At 36.9% G+C, this 17,395-nt stretch overlaps 1 protein-coding gene across 1 annotated transcript; it reads right to left on the reverse strand.

Annotated features, from left to right (window-relative positions):
* On the reverse strand, nucleotides 1-16,334 carry LOC122072745 (pentatricopeptide repeat-containing protein At1g10910, chloroplastic; the record flags this gene model as incomplete). Its single annotated transcript, XM_042637143.1, is given in 9 exon segments — nucleotides 1-521; nucleotides 2,391-2,519; nucleotides 2,671-2,847; nucleotides 5,310-5,629; nucleotides 7,351-7,450; nucleotides 10,378-10,482; nucleotides 13,383-13,685; nucleotides 13,847-14,110; nucleotides 16,250-16,334. Coding segments are annotated over 9 exon segments (1,699 nt in total), but the record flags the coding sequence as incomplete, so codon positions are not given.
* Nucleotides 16,335-17,395: the final 1,061 nt, after the last annotated feature.

Consider the following 17,395-nt stretch of genomic DNA (forward strand, 5'->3'; position numbering starts at 1 on the left):
TTGCAGGAGAAGGTTAGAAGAGAATATCATTAAATTGGAAAATACAATGTGTCATTTGGGTAAGTAGATTGTTAGTTGCCAACAATATACAGTAACTTTTACCTAAAGGAAGTGCAACTGTTAGAACCTTGACACCACAACATTTTTAATCATGTTGTAATAAATCACAAATTGCAGAACAGAGAAGATCTGGATGCTTCATGGGAGAGATGTAACTGTGAATAATTTTATCAGGACAGCCTCTCAGACTCGGCCAAAAATAACTTCAGCCACTATTGCACTCTCAAAACTTATGCAACCATCATCTACTGAGTTCTTAGTACTTTTGACATCTTATGTTGTTTGGATAATATTTCAGCAACGAGGTGGCGTCCAAACAGATGTGAATTCTTGAGGATAAGATTTCTTGATGCCGAGTCCACGACATACCCTTGACCCATCATCCATTGCAGCAACTTCAATAACATTTCCTTCTTTTCAGGTTGCTCCATATAACGTGATATAGCTAAAGAAAACACTTCCTGAAATAATAGACAAATTATTCAAGTTTTACTCAGACTAAGAGAAAGCCACACGAATGTTTGATATACGGTATCAGATTTTTACAAGCTAATCCATCATGTGAAGAATGAGCATAACTATGATAGCATTCTGAGGAGTTGAATGAATTTAACACATTGAGAACGAGCTAATGGAAAGCACAAGCCAACACTTCGCATAATACTATTAGGTGTCCACTAACACCTGGATATATCTATTCACAGAAAATTGGTTGACTGATGAGCATGGTTGTCATGGCGTCAAGGCAACCAAGGCGACATTAGTTGTCAAGGCGCCTGGATGTCAAGGCGTTCGACAACTATGCCTATGAGAATGAAAAAAAAGAGTAGTCCGATGTCTTTCCAATCACCATTGAAGATATGGGCAAAGAGGATTATTATTTTGTGTTGATATACATTGTTGTGACACTCAACAGCTAGAGCTTTTGGGATAAGTGGTTGTCACATGGTATCAAAGCCAGGAGGCTGGATTGCTCAATCCTTGGTAAGTGTGAGGGGTTTTTGTTGTGTTGTTATGCCCTACGTTTGTGCCCCCTTAGTGCCACGTGCAGAGCTTTGTGTGTGGGTCTGCATTTGCACAGGAGCTGGTGGTGTTGGTGTCGTATTGATATACTTTAACAAGGACAAGAGGACAACCAATAATAGCGGATCAATTTGACCATTATGAAAACATACCCAGTCAAATGTAAGAAGTAAAACAGTTAAAACTATGCATAACCTTTAAGCAGGAAGATATGGAATTAAACTGATAGTAAAACAGTTAAAACTATGCATATGTGTGCTTATCATAATCAAAATGAATTCCATTTCTTAAATATATTTTGCTGATTAACCTATGGACCTCAATGTTCGGGCGACAAAGAAACGAAATGTGTAGTTAAGATAAGGATGTTGAGATGGATTAGCGGCAAAGCCAAAACTAGATAAAACAAAACAAGAAAACAAAGTAATAATAATAAAAATAAATAAATAAATAAAAAGAGGAATTCAGGTGCAGCTTGAAGTGGCTTGGGCATGCGCTTAAAAAACCACTGAAACAATGATAAGGAGTATTATGGTGCAGGTTAGAGGTGCTAAAAGAACAATGGATAGGCCAAAAACAACTTGTGAAGAATTGGTAAAAAAAGATATGAATGTCTTTCGATTAATGGCATGGCTTTTGATAGAATTGGATAGCAAAGCGGGATTTATATAGACGACCCCATTTAGTTGGGTTGAGATAAGGCTTCATTGACTTGAGTGTTATTTTTATTTTTGGTGGGGGTGGAGATTTGTTTGAATAGGTGTTGGTTCCACAACTGGGAAACTTATCATCAATGAATTGGTTGACCAACAATAATTAAATAAAGAAAAGAGAGTCATATGCGTCCCAGATACCATGAGGAAATAACGGCAAAGAATAAGCAAAAAGAATCCAAGAAACAATGGATAAGCTTGATCTGCAGTACAGCCCCTCTTTTCCTTCGAACAAATGGAGTAAATACAAAAAAAAGCAGAACAATATAAGCATTAACCTGACACTACAATGGTAAGTAGAACTTTGTGTGCTCATCATAATTATTATTTTGGATTGGTGCAAGGATTTTTTTGAATTTCTTTTATTTTTTTCAATAAGCAAAGTGGGAAATTCCATTAATGTTAAGTTGTTAACCAAATTGTTACCAGATCATGTACTACTTCTGTTACATTTGGACCTTTTTTTGGTGGGTGGTGCAGGTTTGGGAAGTAACTAAAACATTGACAGTGTGCTAGAAGAACTTCATAGGAAAAAAAAAAAAAAAGAATGGACAATCAAATAAGAAATATATACAAACAAAAATTGTTTCATACCTTGTCAATCTTGTGGCCAGAGGTGTGAACAGCTTTCAGAACATCGTTTATCATGTTTATATTACCTGATTTGGCAAAAGCAACTGCAAATTTCTTTAAACTGTGCCGAGATATCACCTCTGCATTGTCCTGACCACATGATACGAGTGAAAAAGTAATAAATATATCATAGGAGAACAGTACCAACAAGTTGCAGACAATTGTTCCCTTAAACAGACTGCAGACTTCTTAACTTTTTCCCCACCCCTCTCTTCCTCAAATTAAGCACACTTTGGCGTACCTTAGCTACTACATAGGCTTCTTTAAGAAGTCGCCCTGCCACCAAGATATTAAGAACCTTCCCATGAAGGGCCTTACACATTGTTCTCTTGCTATATCTCAACATATTGTAAACAGAATATGCTTCAGATGATGCTCCAAATTTACCCAGTTGTAAAATCAAGTACGAACAGAGTTCCTGCGCATAATACAATGTCAGAGAGCTTTGAAGTAGGTATTTCTAATTTAATCTAATAAAGGTCAACGTTAACTATGTTTCTTTATTTATGGGAGGCTTCCCTCCGGCACCTGTGTGCAGTTTCGGGTGTTGGAAGGGGCTATTACAGGAACCCATCAAATGGGGGCTATTTAGGACCTTTTACAGGGGGTGCTACACTGTTTTGGGTGGGGGAATTTTTTAAATACATGGAACAGAATGAGAAGATAGTTTGTCTCTTTCTGAAGAGGGAAGAAGAACATAGCATTTACAACAAAAAAGTAGAAAGTGATAGGAGAAAAGCCAATAAGCTGGGGACACCTAAATGGGAATAGGGTGGTTGCCTGTGGATGATATATACGGCAGTAAGAACAGCATCAGCCCAGTAGTGTTTAGGAACACTCCTGTCTAGTAACAGAGTACGCATCGTTTCACAGATATGTCTGTGTTTACGTTCTTCCATACCTTTTTTGGGGGGTATGAGGACATGATTGTTGATGCAACGACACCCGCGTGCAGTTTGGGTTTTAAGCAGGCATCGTGGGAAACTTAAACCCTTTATTTGTATAAATACAGATGATAAATTAAAGAAGACATGCATATATCACTGGAAAAATGGGTAACTTCCACTCGGGTGTTTTCAAGGGAAGGCAGTGGAAGTACGAGCTAAGGAGATTTTAAACACAACCTCAACGCACTGATGCACCACAAATACCAACTTCAGAATTAACAATTTAAACAACAGGAAATCAGTCTCAGTGACTCGAATTACAAGCTAAAGAGTAAAGAACATTGAAATGCTACCTTGGCATTTTGTGCATTTTTTTTTTTAATTGTTTGTGTTATATAAAAATGATGCTTTGTCCTCTCAATGACCTGCAGTTCTGTTAAGAATGCATCCAAGAGACAGACAACGTATTCCTGTCCTCCCACAAATACCACAACACTGCTAATAGGGCAGCCATTCAAAGGAACTTTATCCTCACCCGAAGAGAAGGTAAACGCCAAACCAAAAAAGCCCCCTCCATGTCTTCGGGAAATTTCAAATCCAAAAAAAATAGTCAGGAATTGGCCCTGTTACAACCGCTTATTCCACTTGAGATATTAAGGGCTACAACAACGTAATCAACACAAAACACCCCCCCCCCAATTTGCACACTCACACACAGCTCTACACATGGCACCTGAGGGCAACAATGAGTAGGGGCACAATGACAGATAACACAAACCCCTCACACTTGTGAGGGATTGAACACCTGACCTCCTGGCCCGATACCATGTTACAACCGCTCATCCCAAAAGCTCGAGCTATTAAGAGAAACAACAAATAAATCAATATCCCCACACGTGCAGGCCCGCCCGCCCGCCCGCCCACACACACACAACACACAAAACAAACCACTCACATACCGGAGATCAAACACCAAACTTCCTCGTTTTATACCATCTTACAACCATTTATCCCAAAAATTCAAGCTATTAAGGGCTATAACAATGCATATCAACACACAACAACAGGTCCAAACATTTTTTGGCGAAGGAACAAGTTATCAAGTTATTGGCAGACTACATATTCTCGTTGCACATGACACAGACAAGGATTAGAGCCCTAATCACCTCATCTGATAAAGTATCCATGTTCAATTGTTCATAACCTCTTTGTGGCCATCTCCATCCTAGGTCCTTGCATTTAGAGGGAACATTAGGCTTCATAAGAACCTTATAGGGAGAAGGGACTGCCATTAGGAATTACAGTCCACACACTCTTGCCCTGTTTATCCTGAATCATAAACACATTTAATAAACTTACCCTCCAACATGTGCACATTAATAGACAGTTTTATTCTAGACATTGCGTTAACAGCAAAACTAGGGTAGAATGCTTGAATGATCAATGAGATCACACAAGCCTTTATTTATAATAAGCAAAGGAAAGGAAAAATTACAAGTATCCCCCCTTCCACCGACCCTAGTTAACCGCACCTCATTAACTAGGGTCGGTGGAAGGAGGAAAGCCCAAGTATGCCTCTGCGGCATTAGTTACATATTTCAACACATTGAATGCAACCAAAGACATAAATCTCTTAAAGGTTCCTCACTCCACGACAAGTCCTCCCAAAACCTTCCTCCATCACTGCAAGTCTGCAACCCACAGCTTTATTCACTCTTGTACCTTCTCATTGTAATGGACATTAATAAACTCCATGTACTTTATACTTTATAGTGTTGATGAAAACAGGCCTCAGTCATAAGTTAGTCATTTTGATATATGGCAAAGACAAAATTAAAGGACAGACAGTTCTGTTTCCCTTGGAAAATTTTCCCTTCACACAGTCCTATAGAATGACACTCTACCATTCTTGTGAATCCTTTTACCCACAATAAATAATACATTCTCTACTGTTAGTCTGTTACTGATAAATAAATAAAAGAAGAAAGCTCACCTCATCTGGTTGATTACCCTTATTGTGCATATCCTCCATCATCCGATATGCCAGGTGATATAACTTTTCCTTACAGAAATATTTAATCAGGATATAGAAGGTATTCCAATCAGGAGATATTGTCAATTCATCCATTTTCCTCAACATATGCATGACACAGTCCATTTCCCCTGTTCTGCAGTAAGCGCGGAGCAATGTGTTTAACATAACCAAGTCATATTTGTTATATCTGGCTTCGTACTCTCTTGCCAGCTGTTTAGCCTCTTCCAAAAGTTTACTACGACAAAGTGCTGAAATCATGATACTGTATGAATAGCCATCTGCATCAGATATGAGAAATAAATAAAATAGTCTTAACAAAGAGATGTGTAAGCTGGACTCTACTGGATAAAAATGGAAACTGAAATCATGCAAAATTCTCAACAAATTAGCAGCTATGACAAAAATAAAAGTACCCAAGGAGAAATAATAACACAAGAATACCATCTCTGATGACATGAAATTATGTAAGTAGGTGACATGTATGAAAATCGATGAACTACAATCTCAAACAAAATGATTCTGAAGACAATTCAGTCTATGTAATCAAGGACACTTGATGCATGATTGATCAGATCTGATAGCTCTGATTGGCCTGGAAGTAATGGGCCCACTGATGGAATATAAGAGATCTCAATCTGATGGCTAGATGTGTGCCAGATCTGATCTCAAAATTAACAGTAAAAAAAATATTTTCCACCGAATAACTACCAGATTTCAAGTATAATTTTCAGAAATAAAATCGAATCTATTAGCTCAAATAATGGAGATTAATGTGGAGCAATTGAAAGAAGAGAAGTTAGGGAGGTTAGACCCAAAAATTTAGGATCTGAATTACAATGGAAAGAGAGATGAGGGGAGTAAATGTGACATACTGTCCAATAAAGGACGAGGAAAAGAAATTGTGATTGGAGTGAAGAAGATAAAATCCTCCTTAAAATTAGGATCTAAAACTGAACAAATCAATAAAGGAAGAGAAGAAGAAATAGGTAAACCATGGGGAAGGAGAGAAATAAGATACGAAGAAAGTGAAGGAGATTTCTTACCATGGGGATTAGGGAGAGAGAAAGAGTCAACTCAAGACGGTGAAAAGAGAGTGAGAAATAAGAAGGAAAAAAAGAGAGAGAAGAAAATACAGGGTGAGAGGGAAAAGCTTCAGCCATTGCTGACAACAAACCAAATCAATCATTCCATTTCAATCATGGAGGTGTTGATTACATTCTTTATTTATAGAAACTGAAAAAAAAAAAAAAATATATATATATATATATATAGCCTAGATTGATTCAATTACTAAGGCTTTCCTAACTAGACAGATAATTAGGACACTTTAACTTTTCTAAACTAACTTGAAGACTAACAATTTAGACAACATGGGAGCCACTAATAAAATAAGAATTTTCGTACACCCCATAAAACTCCACTTTTGGGCCTTATATTTCAGCCCATTACAACAATAAATACCAAAAAAACTAAAGCCTGACCCAAACCAATACTAAAACCTAGCCTAAATTTAAACCGACCCTTAAACAGGGCCTGCATTAATACTATTCCATGTCTTCAAAAAGAAGAAAACAACTTAACTCAATTCATTAAATCTATACCCCAACCATGGTTAGAAACATGGATTCCGTTCTACCATTCCACATATAATCACAAAATGATTAAGATTCACCACCAATCGGTAACAGACCCAAACTTCTCAATCATGACGGCACTAAATCCAGGATACACTATTGTAAATCTATAGTCAAACAAAAATTTCTACTGTACTGGTGAAGTATGTCATGCCAGAATAATAAATGACGTTCATGGCCTAATAGGAGGCTGTAAATGTGCATTGTAGTGCACTAGTGATCAATCTGAATAGCAATTGAGATGCAGAAAAAGAGACCCAAAATTTACCAAAAATGTCAGTAAGTTAATGGCCTTGGTCAAAAGATATTTAGATAACCTCTACATCATTCTTTTAAGAGAAGAGATAAGCCTAACAAAGGGTTACCGGATTTCACATCTTTCGTCTTCATTGTGTCAAAAATTGATTTAGCTTCATGTATGTGCCCCGCTTTTGCAAGCCCATCCATTAATAAACAGTATGGCATCTACACAATAAATTTGCATTGATTAAATAGAAGATCAACAATGAGTACAAGACAAGCTAAAAGAGAAATAAGGCACACCTGCATATTAAGCACAAAAAAAATAAAAAAAATAAAAAATAAAAAATAAAAATAAAAATAAATAAATAAATTAAATTAAAAATAAAAAATAAAAGAGAGAAGAAATAAACCTGGCATGTTTGTGGAAAGTTTTATTTAGCTGTAATTCGTAGTTACAGTGAATTCGTAAAATTAATTTTGGGGCATTAGATGATCCTGAAGATGAAATTTTGGCACTTGGCTTCACCCTCTAGCACCTCATCTGCATGCATATCATCTAGCAATACCCCTGATTCAAGAAACACACTACCTAATTGAAACAAAATGTACCATTTCTCAATTTATTATCAAAGATAAAAAGTTCTCTTTTACAAGTTCATTGTTCATCAATGCTGTATTATTTCAGAACTAAATCCATTTAGGTATGTAGCATCAATAGATGCACCAAGTCTATCCAAAATCAGAAACCTTGGGAGCTGGAAAGGACTAGAAAGCTCCAAGTAGACTTTTTGCAGGAAAAGAGGTGAGAAGAAAGATGGTACAACTTGCCGTAGACTCCTAGTAGGCTAATTCACGAATTGAATAAAAAGGGCCCTTTTAACTCAGTGGTAGAGTCACATAGCTTTCATATGGCGTCAGTCATTGGTTCAAATCCGATCAAGGGCTTATTTTTTTCCATGAAACTCCAGTCTTAGTCTTCATTTTTCAGCAGAGTGAAATAAGAAGGGATATGTAGAATACTGATGTGAGATTATTTTAGACATCTAGGGGCCACGAATAGGCCTTACTATCATCGTCCTCCAGCTTTGAGCAAAGAGATAAAGGGATAAACAGAGAGATATGAGGAGTTTTAGGCCCAATGAAAATCAAAGGTGAGAGTAAGGAGGAAAAGAATCCATTTTGGGAGGTGAATGGCTTCAAGTAAGGAGGTAGTTAATAGATGCTCAACATGATGGATTAATGTCCATCAGGAATGAAACATTCAATTATTGATTCAGAATTATAGGGTCAGGGAATGCCTCAACTCATTCTGACACCTAAATGAGATTAATATCTAACATATAGTTGTCATGGTGCCAAGGTTACTAGGCGATTCCAAGTTGGGACCAAGGTACCAATGTGAGTTCCATGTTTTATATCCCTTTCTATATTTTCCATGTGTGTTTGTGGGTACACTGTTGCATTATAAAGGTCAAAATAGAAACATAAGGGGGTAAAATTGCAGTCTTAGACCTATCATATGTGTCATTCTTAAGCATTTCTCATTTCTATCCTTACAAGTTTCTATAATATCATTTTGATATAGAGACTGGTAGCCTTGGAATTCAAGGTCCATCTTGTTGGGGTATCTTGGGCCTCTTGGCAATAGGGATCTGACAATCGAAAAAGGAACTCCTAGTATTGGAAGGAGAATTTTAAAAGGTGTTTTTCAAGGTTCGAGATCAGGGTCAAAACCAAAATATTTCAGATTTCAATCAAAACACGGCATCGCCATTTTGGTGGTCAAGTGGGTGTTCCTTCAATATTATGTCAGTCCCATATAGAGTTCCGAAAAGGCTCGAAACCTTTGGGAAAAAAGGGTATACCTCTAAGTTTGAGTCTTACACAAATCTTTCTTAAATGCAGCGAATCGTTGCCGTGGCTGCATTGTAGTAGTCTACAACACTTTGTTCCAACAAGAAATGTAGGTGATTTAGCCAAAAATACCAAATCTGAGATTTTTTTTAAGTTTTTCCCCTCTAACAAGAGAAACCACTCAAAACCGAATTAAAACCGAAATTTTGGTAAAAAAACCTGCATTCCTACTGTGTTGCACCGCACCCAGTTTTGTTTCGACCTTTGTCGAAACCGAAACATTTTGCGAAATCTTGGTGGTTTCGACTTTCGACCAAGATTTTTTTTTGGTAGAATGAAAATTAATTTGACTAAGATTTCAAACTATGGTATCACCTATAGGTGTTTTGGGCAAGGTTGTTCTCCAACACCCCCCCCCCTTTTCCTGTGGAGCTTTTCAAAATAGGTGCACAGAATAACTTAAAGGAATCAAGTGTCTTCATGAGGAAGATAAGATGGCATGTATGTCCTTGTCCATGATGCTATTAGAACTGCTTGGAACTATTCGATAGTATTTATGTCCTTTTCCACAATGCTATCAGAACTGTTTGGAATATTTCTTTAATTTCCTTGCAGTTGAGTTGGCTCTGGACTATCGTATTCATGGTCTCTCCAATTATTTTATATTTGATATGTGAGTTCTGAATTTTTTTTCTTTTGGTGCTTAAGATAGAGAGGACTCACTAGAATCTCCTTGGATTATTCAGGGAGTTCTTTACAACCAAAAGGGGACTTTGTGGGGTTTTCACCTGAATAAAATTACTGTTTTTCTTTTAAAAACCAAAGAGGTACATCATACAAGATTTTTCCCCCTCAAAGCAGCCGAGTGCATCACAAAAGGAATTCTTTTTTTGGTAAAAAGAAATCTTGTTTTATGCATTCAAAACCTGCTTCAACAGACTTTTATTTCTTTCAGGTATCAGGTATCTGCAGCAATAAGTGGAAGCCTGCATGATTCGTGGATGATGATTCATGTTGGATTTCAGTGTAGTCATGCGTACACTTGCCCCTCCCAGACCCTACATAGCAGGAGCCTCGTGCACTAGGTTGCCTTATTTCCATTATTTTTTTTATATCACAACATTCTATTAATTCTAAAGGATAACATTGATTAATCCTATACTTTTATGACTAGTTAATTTGCCCACAGAAAAAAAAAATTACACAATACATGTATAAATCACACATTCACACTGCCCATAAATAGCAAAGTACCCAAAAAAAAAGGGCAGAAGGAAGAGCATTTCTAGGTGTACCTCATCCTTAGCATATCCCAAAATTTCCAATTTACTCAGTAGTTCTCTTGATTTTTCAAATAGACCACTTCGAACATAAACCTTCAGTAACGTAGTCAATATAACCTGCAGGAATTTGCAGTTGTATGGAGGTGAGAAGATTCCAAAATCTAAAGCTGGGGGATTTAAAGTGGGTCGCAGGAGGTGGAGGAAAATTTGAACACAATTAGTAAAGCTCAATTAGATCACTGTCCCCTGATGTCTATTGAATCAAAGATGAGGTCAAGAAAGAAAAAACATTCACAATTATGAGAGCATGCATACAAACACACCTATGTATCATGTATTTCTGTACTTTGCTGAACTTTTTAAACTTATAACTGGTTCATCCTTTTCTACACATAATCTTAAGTATATATAAAAACATTGTGACTTTGTGCTTGACGTCTCATTTTATCACGAGGATGTATTTCTTGCCACATTACAAGAATGACATTTCGTTGCGATAGCATTTCCGTAATCACTATGGACAGACCTTTATGGTGCCAGACAACCCCATTTAGTTGAGATAAGGCTGAGTTGTTATTGTTGGGATGGCTTTTCGAGCTTCTTTGGGTCAGCAAAGGATGTAGTCAATAGGGCCACGTTAGACAACACTTCTACCTTCACAGAAGTTTATCCATGCTAAGAGTGTTTCAGCGAGTTTCCACTCAAGGGGAGTACTTCTATGAGTTAATAGCATGTTTGATAATCGGCCATAGAAAGTGTCTCTAGATTACCTATAAAAAAAATAAAAGAATATGGAAGACATTGTAAAAGCATTTCTGGCACTTCTGCAGCACCCTTTTTCAATATTGCAGGGTACATTGTGGATATAAATAGTAGTTTTCCAAGCCGTTAGAATTTGATGTGGCATCATACAAAGTCATTGGATCAGCAGATATGGCCTAATCCTAGCTCTGACAGGAATAGAAGCAGGAATTTACAGAAATTTCAGAACTTGAACTTACTTGTTAATGGAGGGGAAGAAGGATGGAAGAACAAGGTTTTTTTTTGGGATGAATATATATATATATATATATTTAACGCAAGGAAGAGAAGAGTAGCAATAAGTTTTTATTAATCAAAATTCGTGTACAATGCTGGAGCCCAATACAATATAGAAAACTCAAAAACAGAGGTAACACAAACAGAGTAGGAAAATGAAATATTAAAGAAAACTGTCTCGAAACAGAACTGGACTTATAGAATCCTAATCCAGCCTAACTAAAACACTTGATAACAAGTAAAATAAAGAAATAAAGACACTTAACTGACTAATCCCGTATACCTAACCTCTACAATATTATTCACCTATTAAAGTGGCACATTACAATGAAAACACATGGGATCAAAGGCTCAACATATACATAACCTATCCCAAAGCTTATTTCCAATAAAACAAACCTATTCAGATAATTTAACTGCATCATCTTCTTCTTTCTTCTCTTCTGTTTTTCGATTTTTTTTTTTTTTAACGCAGCTCACTCTTTATTGCTGCTCACTTCTTCTTCTTCTTTATTCTCCTCTGTTTTTCAAATTTTTTTACAGCTTCTCACTTCTCCTATGTTTCAATTTTTTTTTTCCAGATTCTCACTTCTTTCTTCTCCTCTGTTTTTCGATTTTTTTTGTACTTCTCACTTCTTATTCTTTGTTCGTTGTTTTTTGTCTTTTTTTTTTTAAATGCTGCTCATTTCTGCTTCTTTTTTTCATCTGTTTTTTCAATTTTTTTTTTTTTCCCTTTTTTGAAGGCTGCTCACTCCTTAGTCCTTACTATTCTGTAATAATTTTTCTAATTGCTACTACTAATTGACTTGATTCTTCTGCTGCTTGCTACTTTTGATTACTATTCTGTAATGCAGTTGCTACTGTAATTCTGTAATTCTGCATTGATGTAGTTGGTTTTTGATGACTTGATGTGGTTTCATGTTAATATTTTATGATATAATGTCTATGTTGTTGCATACTAAATGATATTAGAAATGCAAGGAAAAAAATTAACACTTCGGTGCCTTGATCACCTAGGAGAGCTCCTTGTTGCCTAAGCGCTTAGGCAGCCCTCCACCACCTTGGTTCGTCTTGACAACTATTGTTCAACAAGATTCCATATATCCTTAAACTGTAGAATATTTTAAAAATTGTCTGGGATCATTGGATTTAAAAATTAGTTTATGAAGTTTTATTATAACTATTTAGATAAATTTCTAAATCCATTGAGATGTGTAAGATAGAAGGTGATTATGAAATTATTATGTTGAAATAGTACTTCACAAATTTCAACAACTAATTCTTATGGGCCAAGTTTTAATAGGCTTAAAAATAGAAAGTCTATTTATGCTTATCTAATAAGTCACTTCCCTTGAATACAGAACCTTGAACTCACAGACCTAGTTCCCAAAAGTTGCATTGCTAAAATTTTAAATAAGAGGAAGGAGAGGCCTACATGAATTCTCTAGTCACTACCTCTCTCTCTATTTTAGCAGCCGCACTTCAACACTCTAGTACCATCTTATTATTCTTGCATTGCAAGCTCTGAAAAGTGTGGATAAAGAGACAATTTCTGAACTTGTGAAACCTCAGGAGGTAGTTCCCAAAACCGCCTCTCTAAACCTTTTCATGATCAAAGAATTGTAGGAGCAAAAGAATTGTAGCATTTTTTGTTAATCTTTGCATGCTTATGCTTAATATCCCTCAGAGTCATGCATTAAAGATTCTCAGCCAGCCTGTTGGACCATACCAAAAAGTGAGACCATTACGCATCTGTTGACGGGATTTGGAGATTCTTGTCGAACGGTAGGAGTAATAATTTCAAGTGGAAACATAAGGAAATGCATCTTTATCATCTCGATAGGAGTCAAAACATCACTATATTATTGATGGGATTGTTGTTATGCTAGTAACACAATTTTATATAGGAGCAAACATGAAAAGAAAATGAGAATCTGCAGGGTAGGCACTTAAATAAACAAGTAAGAATGAAGAGAAACCTTATTTGGGACAATCCCGGCAGATTTCATATCATTGACCAACTCATCAGCCTTCAAATGGTTTCCATCAACTGAATATGCATTGAGCAAAGAGCTGTAATGGAAAACATTAGGAGAATAACCTTCCTTTTTCATCTTCTCAAAATAGGATTCTGCTTCTTTGCTTTGACCACTGGAGGCACAAATAGCTATAAGAGTTCCATAGATCACATTGTCCATGCATAATCCACTGTCTTCCAGTTCTTGGATAAGCTGCAAAGCCTTAGAATAGCCATGTTTAACTTTGATGCAGCCTGCAAGCAGCTACCATGACAAAAGATAATAGTGATGAAGGTCAAAGCAACACTAGTAGAAACTAACAGAAAGGATCTTATTTACTACCCATATATCGTAATCTCTTGCTGCAATTAAAAGTTAATTCATTAAAAAAAAAAAGTGATAGCATTCGAGTTAAGGTGGCATACGGTACTATAAGTAACAGCATCTGGGATCAGTCCACATTGTTTCATTTGGTCAAACAGTTTGATGCTGCTTTCAAATTTTCTGTTACTGATGAGGCAACTGAGAACAGAGTTACAGACAGAGACGTTATTTTTCATTGATTCGTCTTGAATGCCATTGTACACTTCCAGTGCTTTTATGGAATTGAGGCTCCTGCCCATAAACTTGATATAACTACTGTATGATCCAACATTAACCTTCCCATTCTTCTGCATCCAATCGAAGAGCTGCAAAAAACCACACTGTCAGTCACCATAAGCAACCACAGAAAGATGGAATATCATCAGAATAACAAATACTTTCAGTAATCAAAACAAAAGATTAAAGGTCCAGAAGATTACTAGAACAATGCATTAAATGATGCATGTATGCCACAGGTGCATGTGTATGTATATGTGCAGGTATTATGCATAATCATTCATGTTCAAATTAGTATACAAGAACAAAAATGTAATTCTGAATTCCAATCCCAGTCCACTTAAGGAATCTGCAAAGGGACAAGCATGGCTACTGATGGCGCCTCTTTCCCATGTTATGGGATACGCCTGTCATTGACGAGTCTCCACTGAAATTCGCCATTACTGAATTTCTTTATCAATGAATCCTTATATAAGTGCATTCTACTTTCCTTTCTCCTTACTTTCTTTTCTCCTCATATACACATGGTAGACAAAGTAGTGTTCCAATCTGTTGATAGCATGTCGTACATTCAGGTGCAGAGTTATGCCTCTAGATAGATCACAACAGGAAGTTCAACTCCTTTGAGATGCAGTGAGTTCAGTCCATGGCCAGGTATGGGAGGGACTTTAGTCCCACATCAGTCGGGTAGTGTATGACAGTTGGTATTATGACCTTGGGAATGGCCTCTCCACTTTGAAGCTCAGGCTTTTGGGTTTGAGATCATTAAGGTTTATCAGAGCAAGTTGTCTGTGCACCGGCCATGTGGGGGCCCATAGCCCAAAGCTAGGGGGAGTTGATGCAGTGAGTGCACTCCATTGCCAGGAATGGGAGGGGTTTTAGTCCCCACATTGGTTGGGTAGGGTATGACAATTGGGCTTATGACCTTGGGAATGGCCATGATTCCTCAGGATGAGGCAGAAGGTGCACCCCTGGTGCAATTCATTCAAAAAAGTGCATGCCTTGTCAGCTTTGGCACTTTTTTGAACTTCTCTGGTCTGCTACTCTTCTCTGTTCAAAGAAATAAAGCATGATTTTTGTTGTACCCTAGGGCCAATTTCTCTACCTCATGGACCTTAAAACTGTAAAAAAAAAAAATTGGATTTGTTTGGGTTAGTTGATTACTTGGTTAGTTTTTAATCCAATGTCTGTCATCTCTTAGGCCTCCAGTTGTTGTTGCAAATTGCAAAGAGTATTGGGCTGTATACATTACTCTTTAATTTTTGTCAATGACCACCTTGATGCTTGTATGACCGGGAGGTATTATGCCTATGCTATTAAGCATGTTTACGGCCTTAGAGTCACCTTCAAGAACCACATCTTACTACCTCAAGATCGTAAAAATATGGCTTCACGGAGAACTATAATTCAACACAAAAGACCGTTTCTATAACACATTGCACATATATAAGATTAACTAGTAAAAGACCTGAAGCCAGAAGCGATCTTAAGAACCAATCTCATTCCAGGAAAAGATCTCAACATCATATTCGTCTAGAAGAAGAACAAAGTGTTTTTCATTTGATGGTCAGAGGCGAATTGAAAGCTAAGCAATGGTATTTCTAAAGATCCCCTAGGGGAAAAATAAAGACGTCTCCTACGTTAGTTTTCCAAGAGAAATCCCCTAGTATATGAAAGAGTGAAAAAGTGCTTTCGTTGTTGTGAAATAAGAAGCCTTCGTGTCCTAATGCATGTAATTAATTTATTCAGAGCTATTAGAGTGGGCTCCACTTTTTAGGGAATATGAGTTGAAGTAATAACAAGAATACTTTTAGCGGAACATCATTCACAATCTCTGGAGAGAGAGTTCACTAATCCTTTTAAGTTTTAAGAATCAAGGCTAGCGCTGGTAGTCCATGTACCAGTAGAAGATTTGGCAGCTACCACTGCCTCTGCTTCCTTGGGTGGAACTTCAGGTTGAGGATGCCAAATTGCTACACATAGTTCCTCGAACCGCATTTTCTAAACAAACCAAAGCCAATCCGAATTGATCTTGTAAGAGATCCGCAACACATAATAAAAATAAAGTTTGGCCGAATTATGTTTCTCTAAGGAACTTTCTAAGGATCAAAATTTTCAATGCATGACAATTCCATAACACAAATAGATACAGTAGGTAAAAAAATAATTCCTAGCACCTACCAGGCTGGCTATTCAAGAAAATGCAATGATTTTTCAAGTTGAATCACCTGAGAGACATCCTTCCATCTGTTTAGCTTCCCAAAATGGCGCAAGATAACATTCAAATCTTGCACCTGCAACACCCCTCCTGACCTGAAAGATAGAGATGAGTTACCCCATTCTAATAAGTCAGTAACATTCTTCATCCAAAAAAAACCTTCAAGGACAAACTGAAGACCTTGACTGACCATCAAAATGTGATCCAGTGACCTAATTTCAATATCAGAATGCTTCATTACCCTGAAAGCAATGTAAAATAGAGCTGGACATAGGAAACATGAAGTAGATATTCAATACTCGCAATTCCTAGCACTTGTCACAGAATATGAACCACTTTTAGAAAATATTTCTAAACCATGGAGGGTCTTTCAGGCTTCAATAACTACAAAAATATGAAAAGGCACACCAAAATAATTTTTATACAAGCACCTTCTCCTGGGTATGCCTAGATCAACAATCTGGGCTCTATACGAGCACCTACTCCTCTGGATTTTTTAGCAGAAGAACTCGGGATTTCGAAGAGATTATCAGATAATTCTAAAACCAATGCCAGTGGTGATAACGAATGATAGAGTTCTCCGATCACAGGCTTTGATTCATTATCTGCATACGAATTAACTCCTTCATACAGGAACCAAAAAAACTGGGTACAGCTGAAAAGCTTAGAAATTAGAAAGATGGGAATGGACTAGTAAAGAATGAATGCCTTAGGACAAAAAGAAATGTGGTTTTAGAGGTAAAACAAGGGCCTGAAATAACATGAGTTGGAAAGCTACTGAGGGTGGACATATGTATCAACAAGGGTCAAAGACTACTATGCTGGGCCATAATCACATTCCCATACCACTTCACCAGGAGGGTTTAATTCACAATCGCCCTAATAGAACCCATGTTGTTACCATTCAAAATTTCAAGTCTATTACATCCCCTCAATGATATCCACTTTCACAGAAGAAAAGAATTGGGAATGCAATATGACGAGGCAGCAATGAGTTAAGATATCACATGGAATTCAAACAGACGCTTAGCAGTGTCATCACTGATAACTGAAACCATTGATGTGCACACAAGTTGTTTGTGAAATCTAACAAACAAAAGGAAATTCACAATTCGTATTTGGGGGTTGGTTCAGCCAAACAATTTAATTAAGTTTA

The sequence above is a fragment of the Macadamia integrifolia genome, chromosome 3, assembly GCF_013358625.1.
Source record: "Macadamia integrifolia cultivar HAES 741 chromosome 3, SCU_Mint_v3, whole genome shotgun sequence".
NCBI lineage: Eukaryota > Viridiplantae > Streptophyta > Magnoliopsida > Proteales > Proteaceae > Macadamia > Macadamia integrifolia.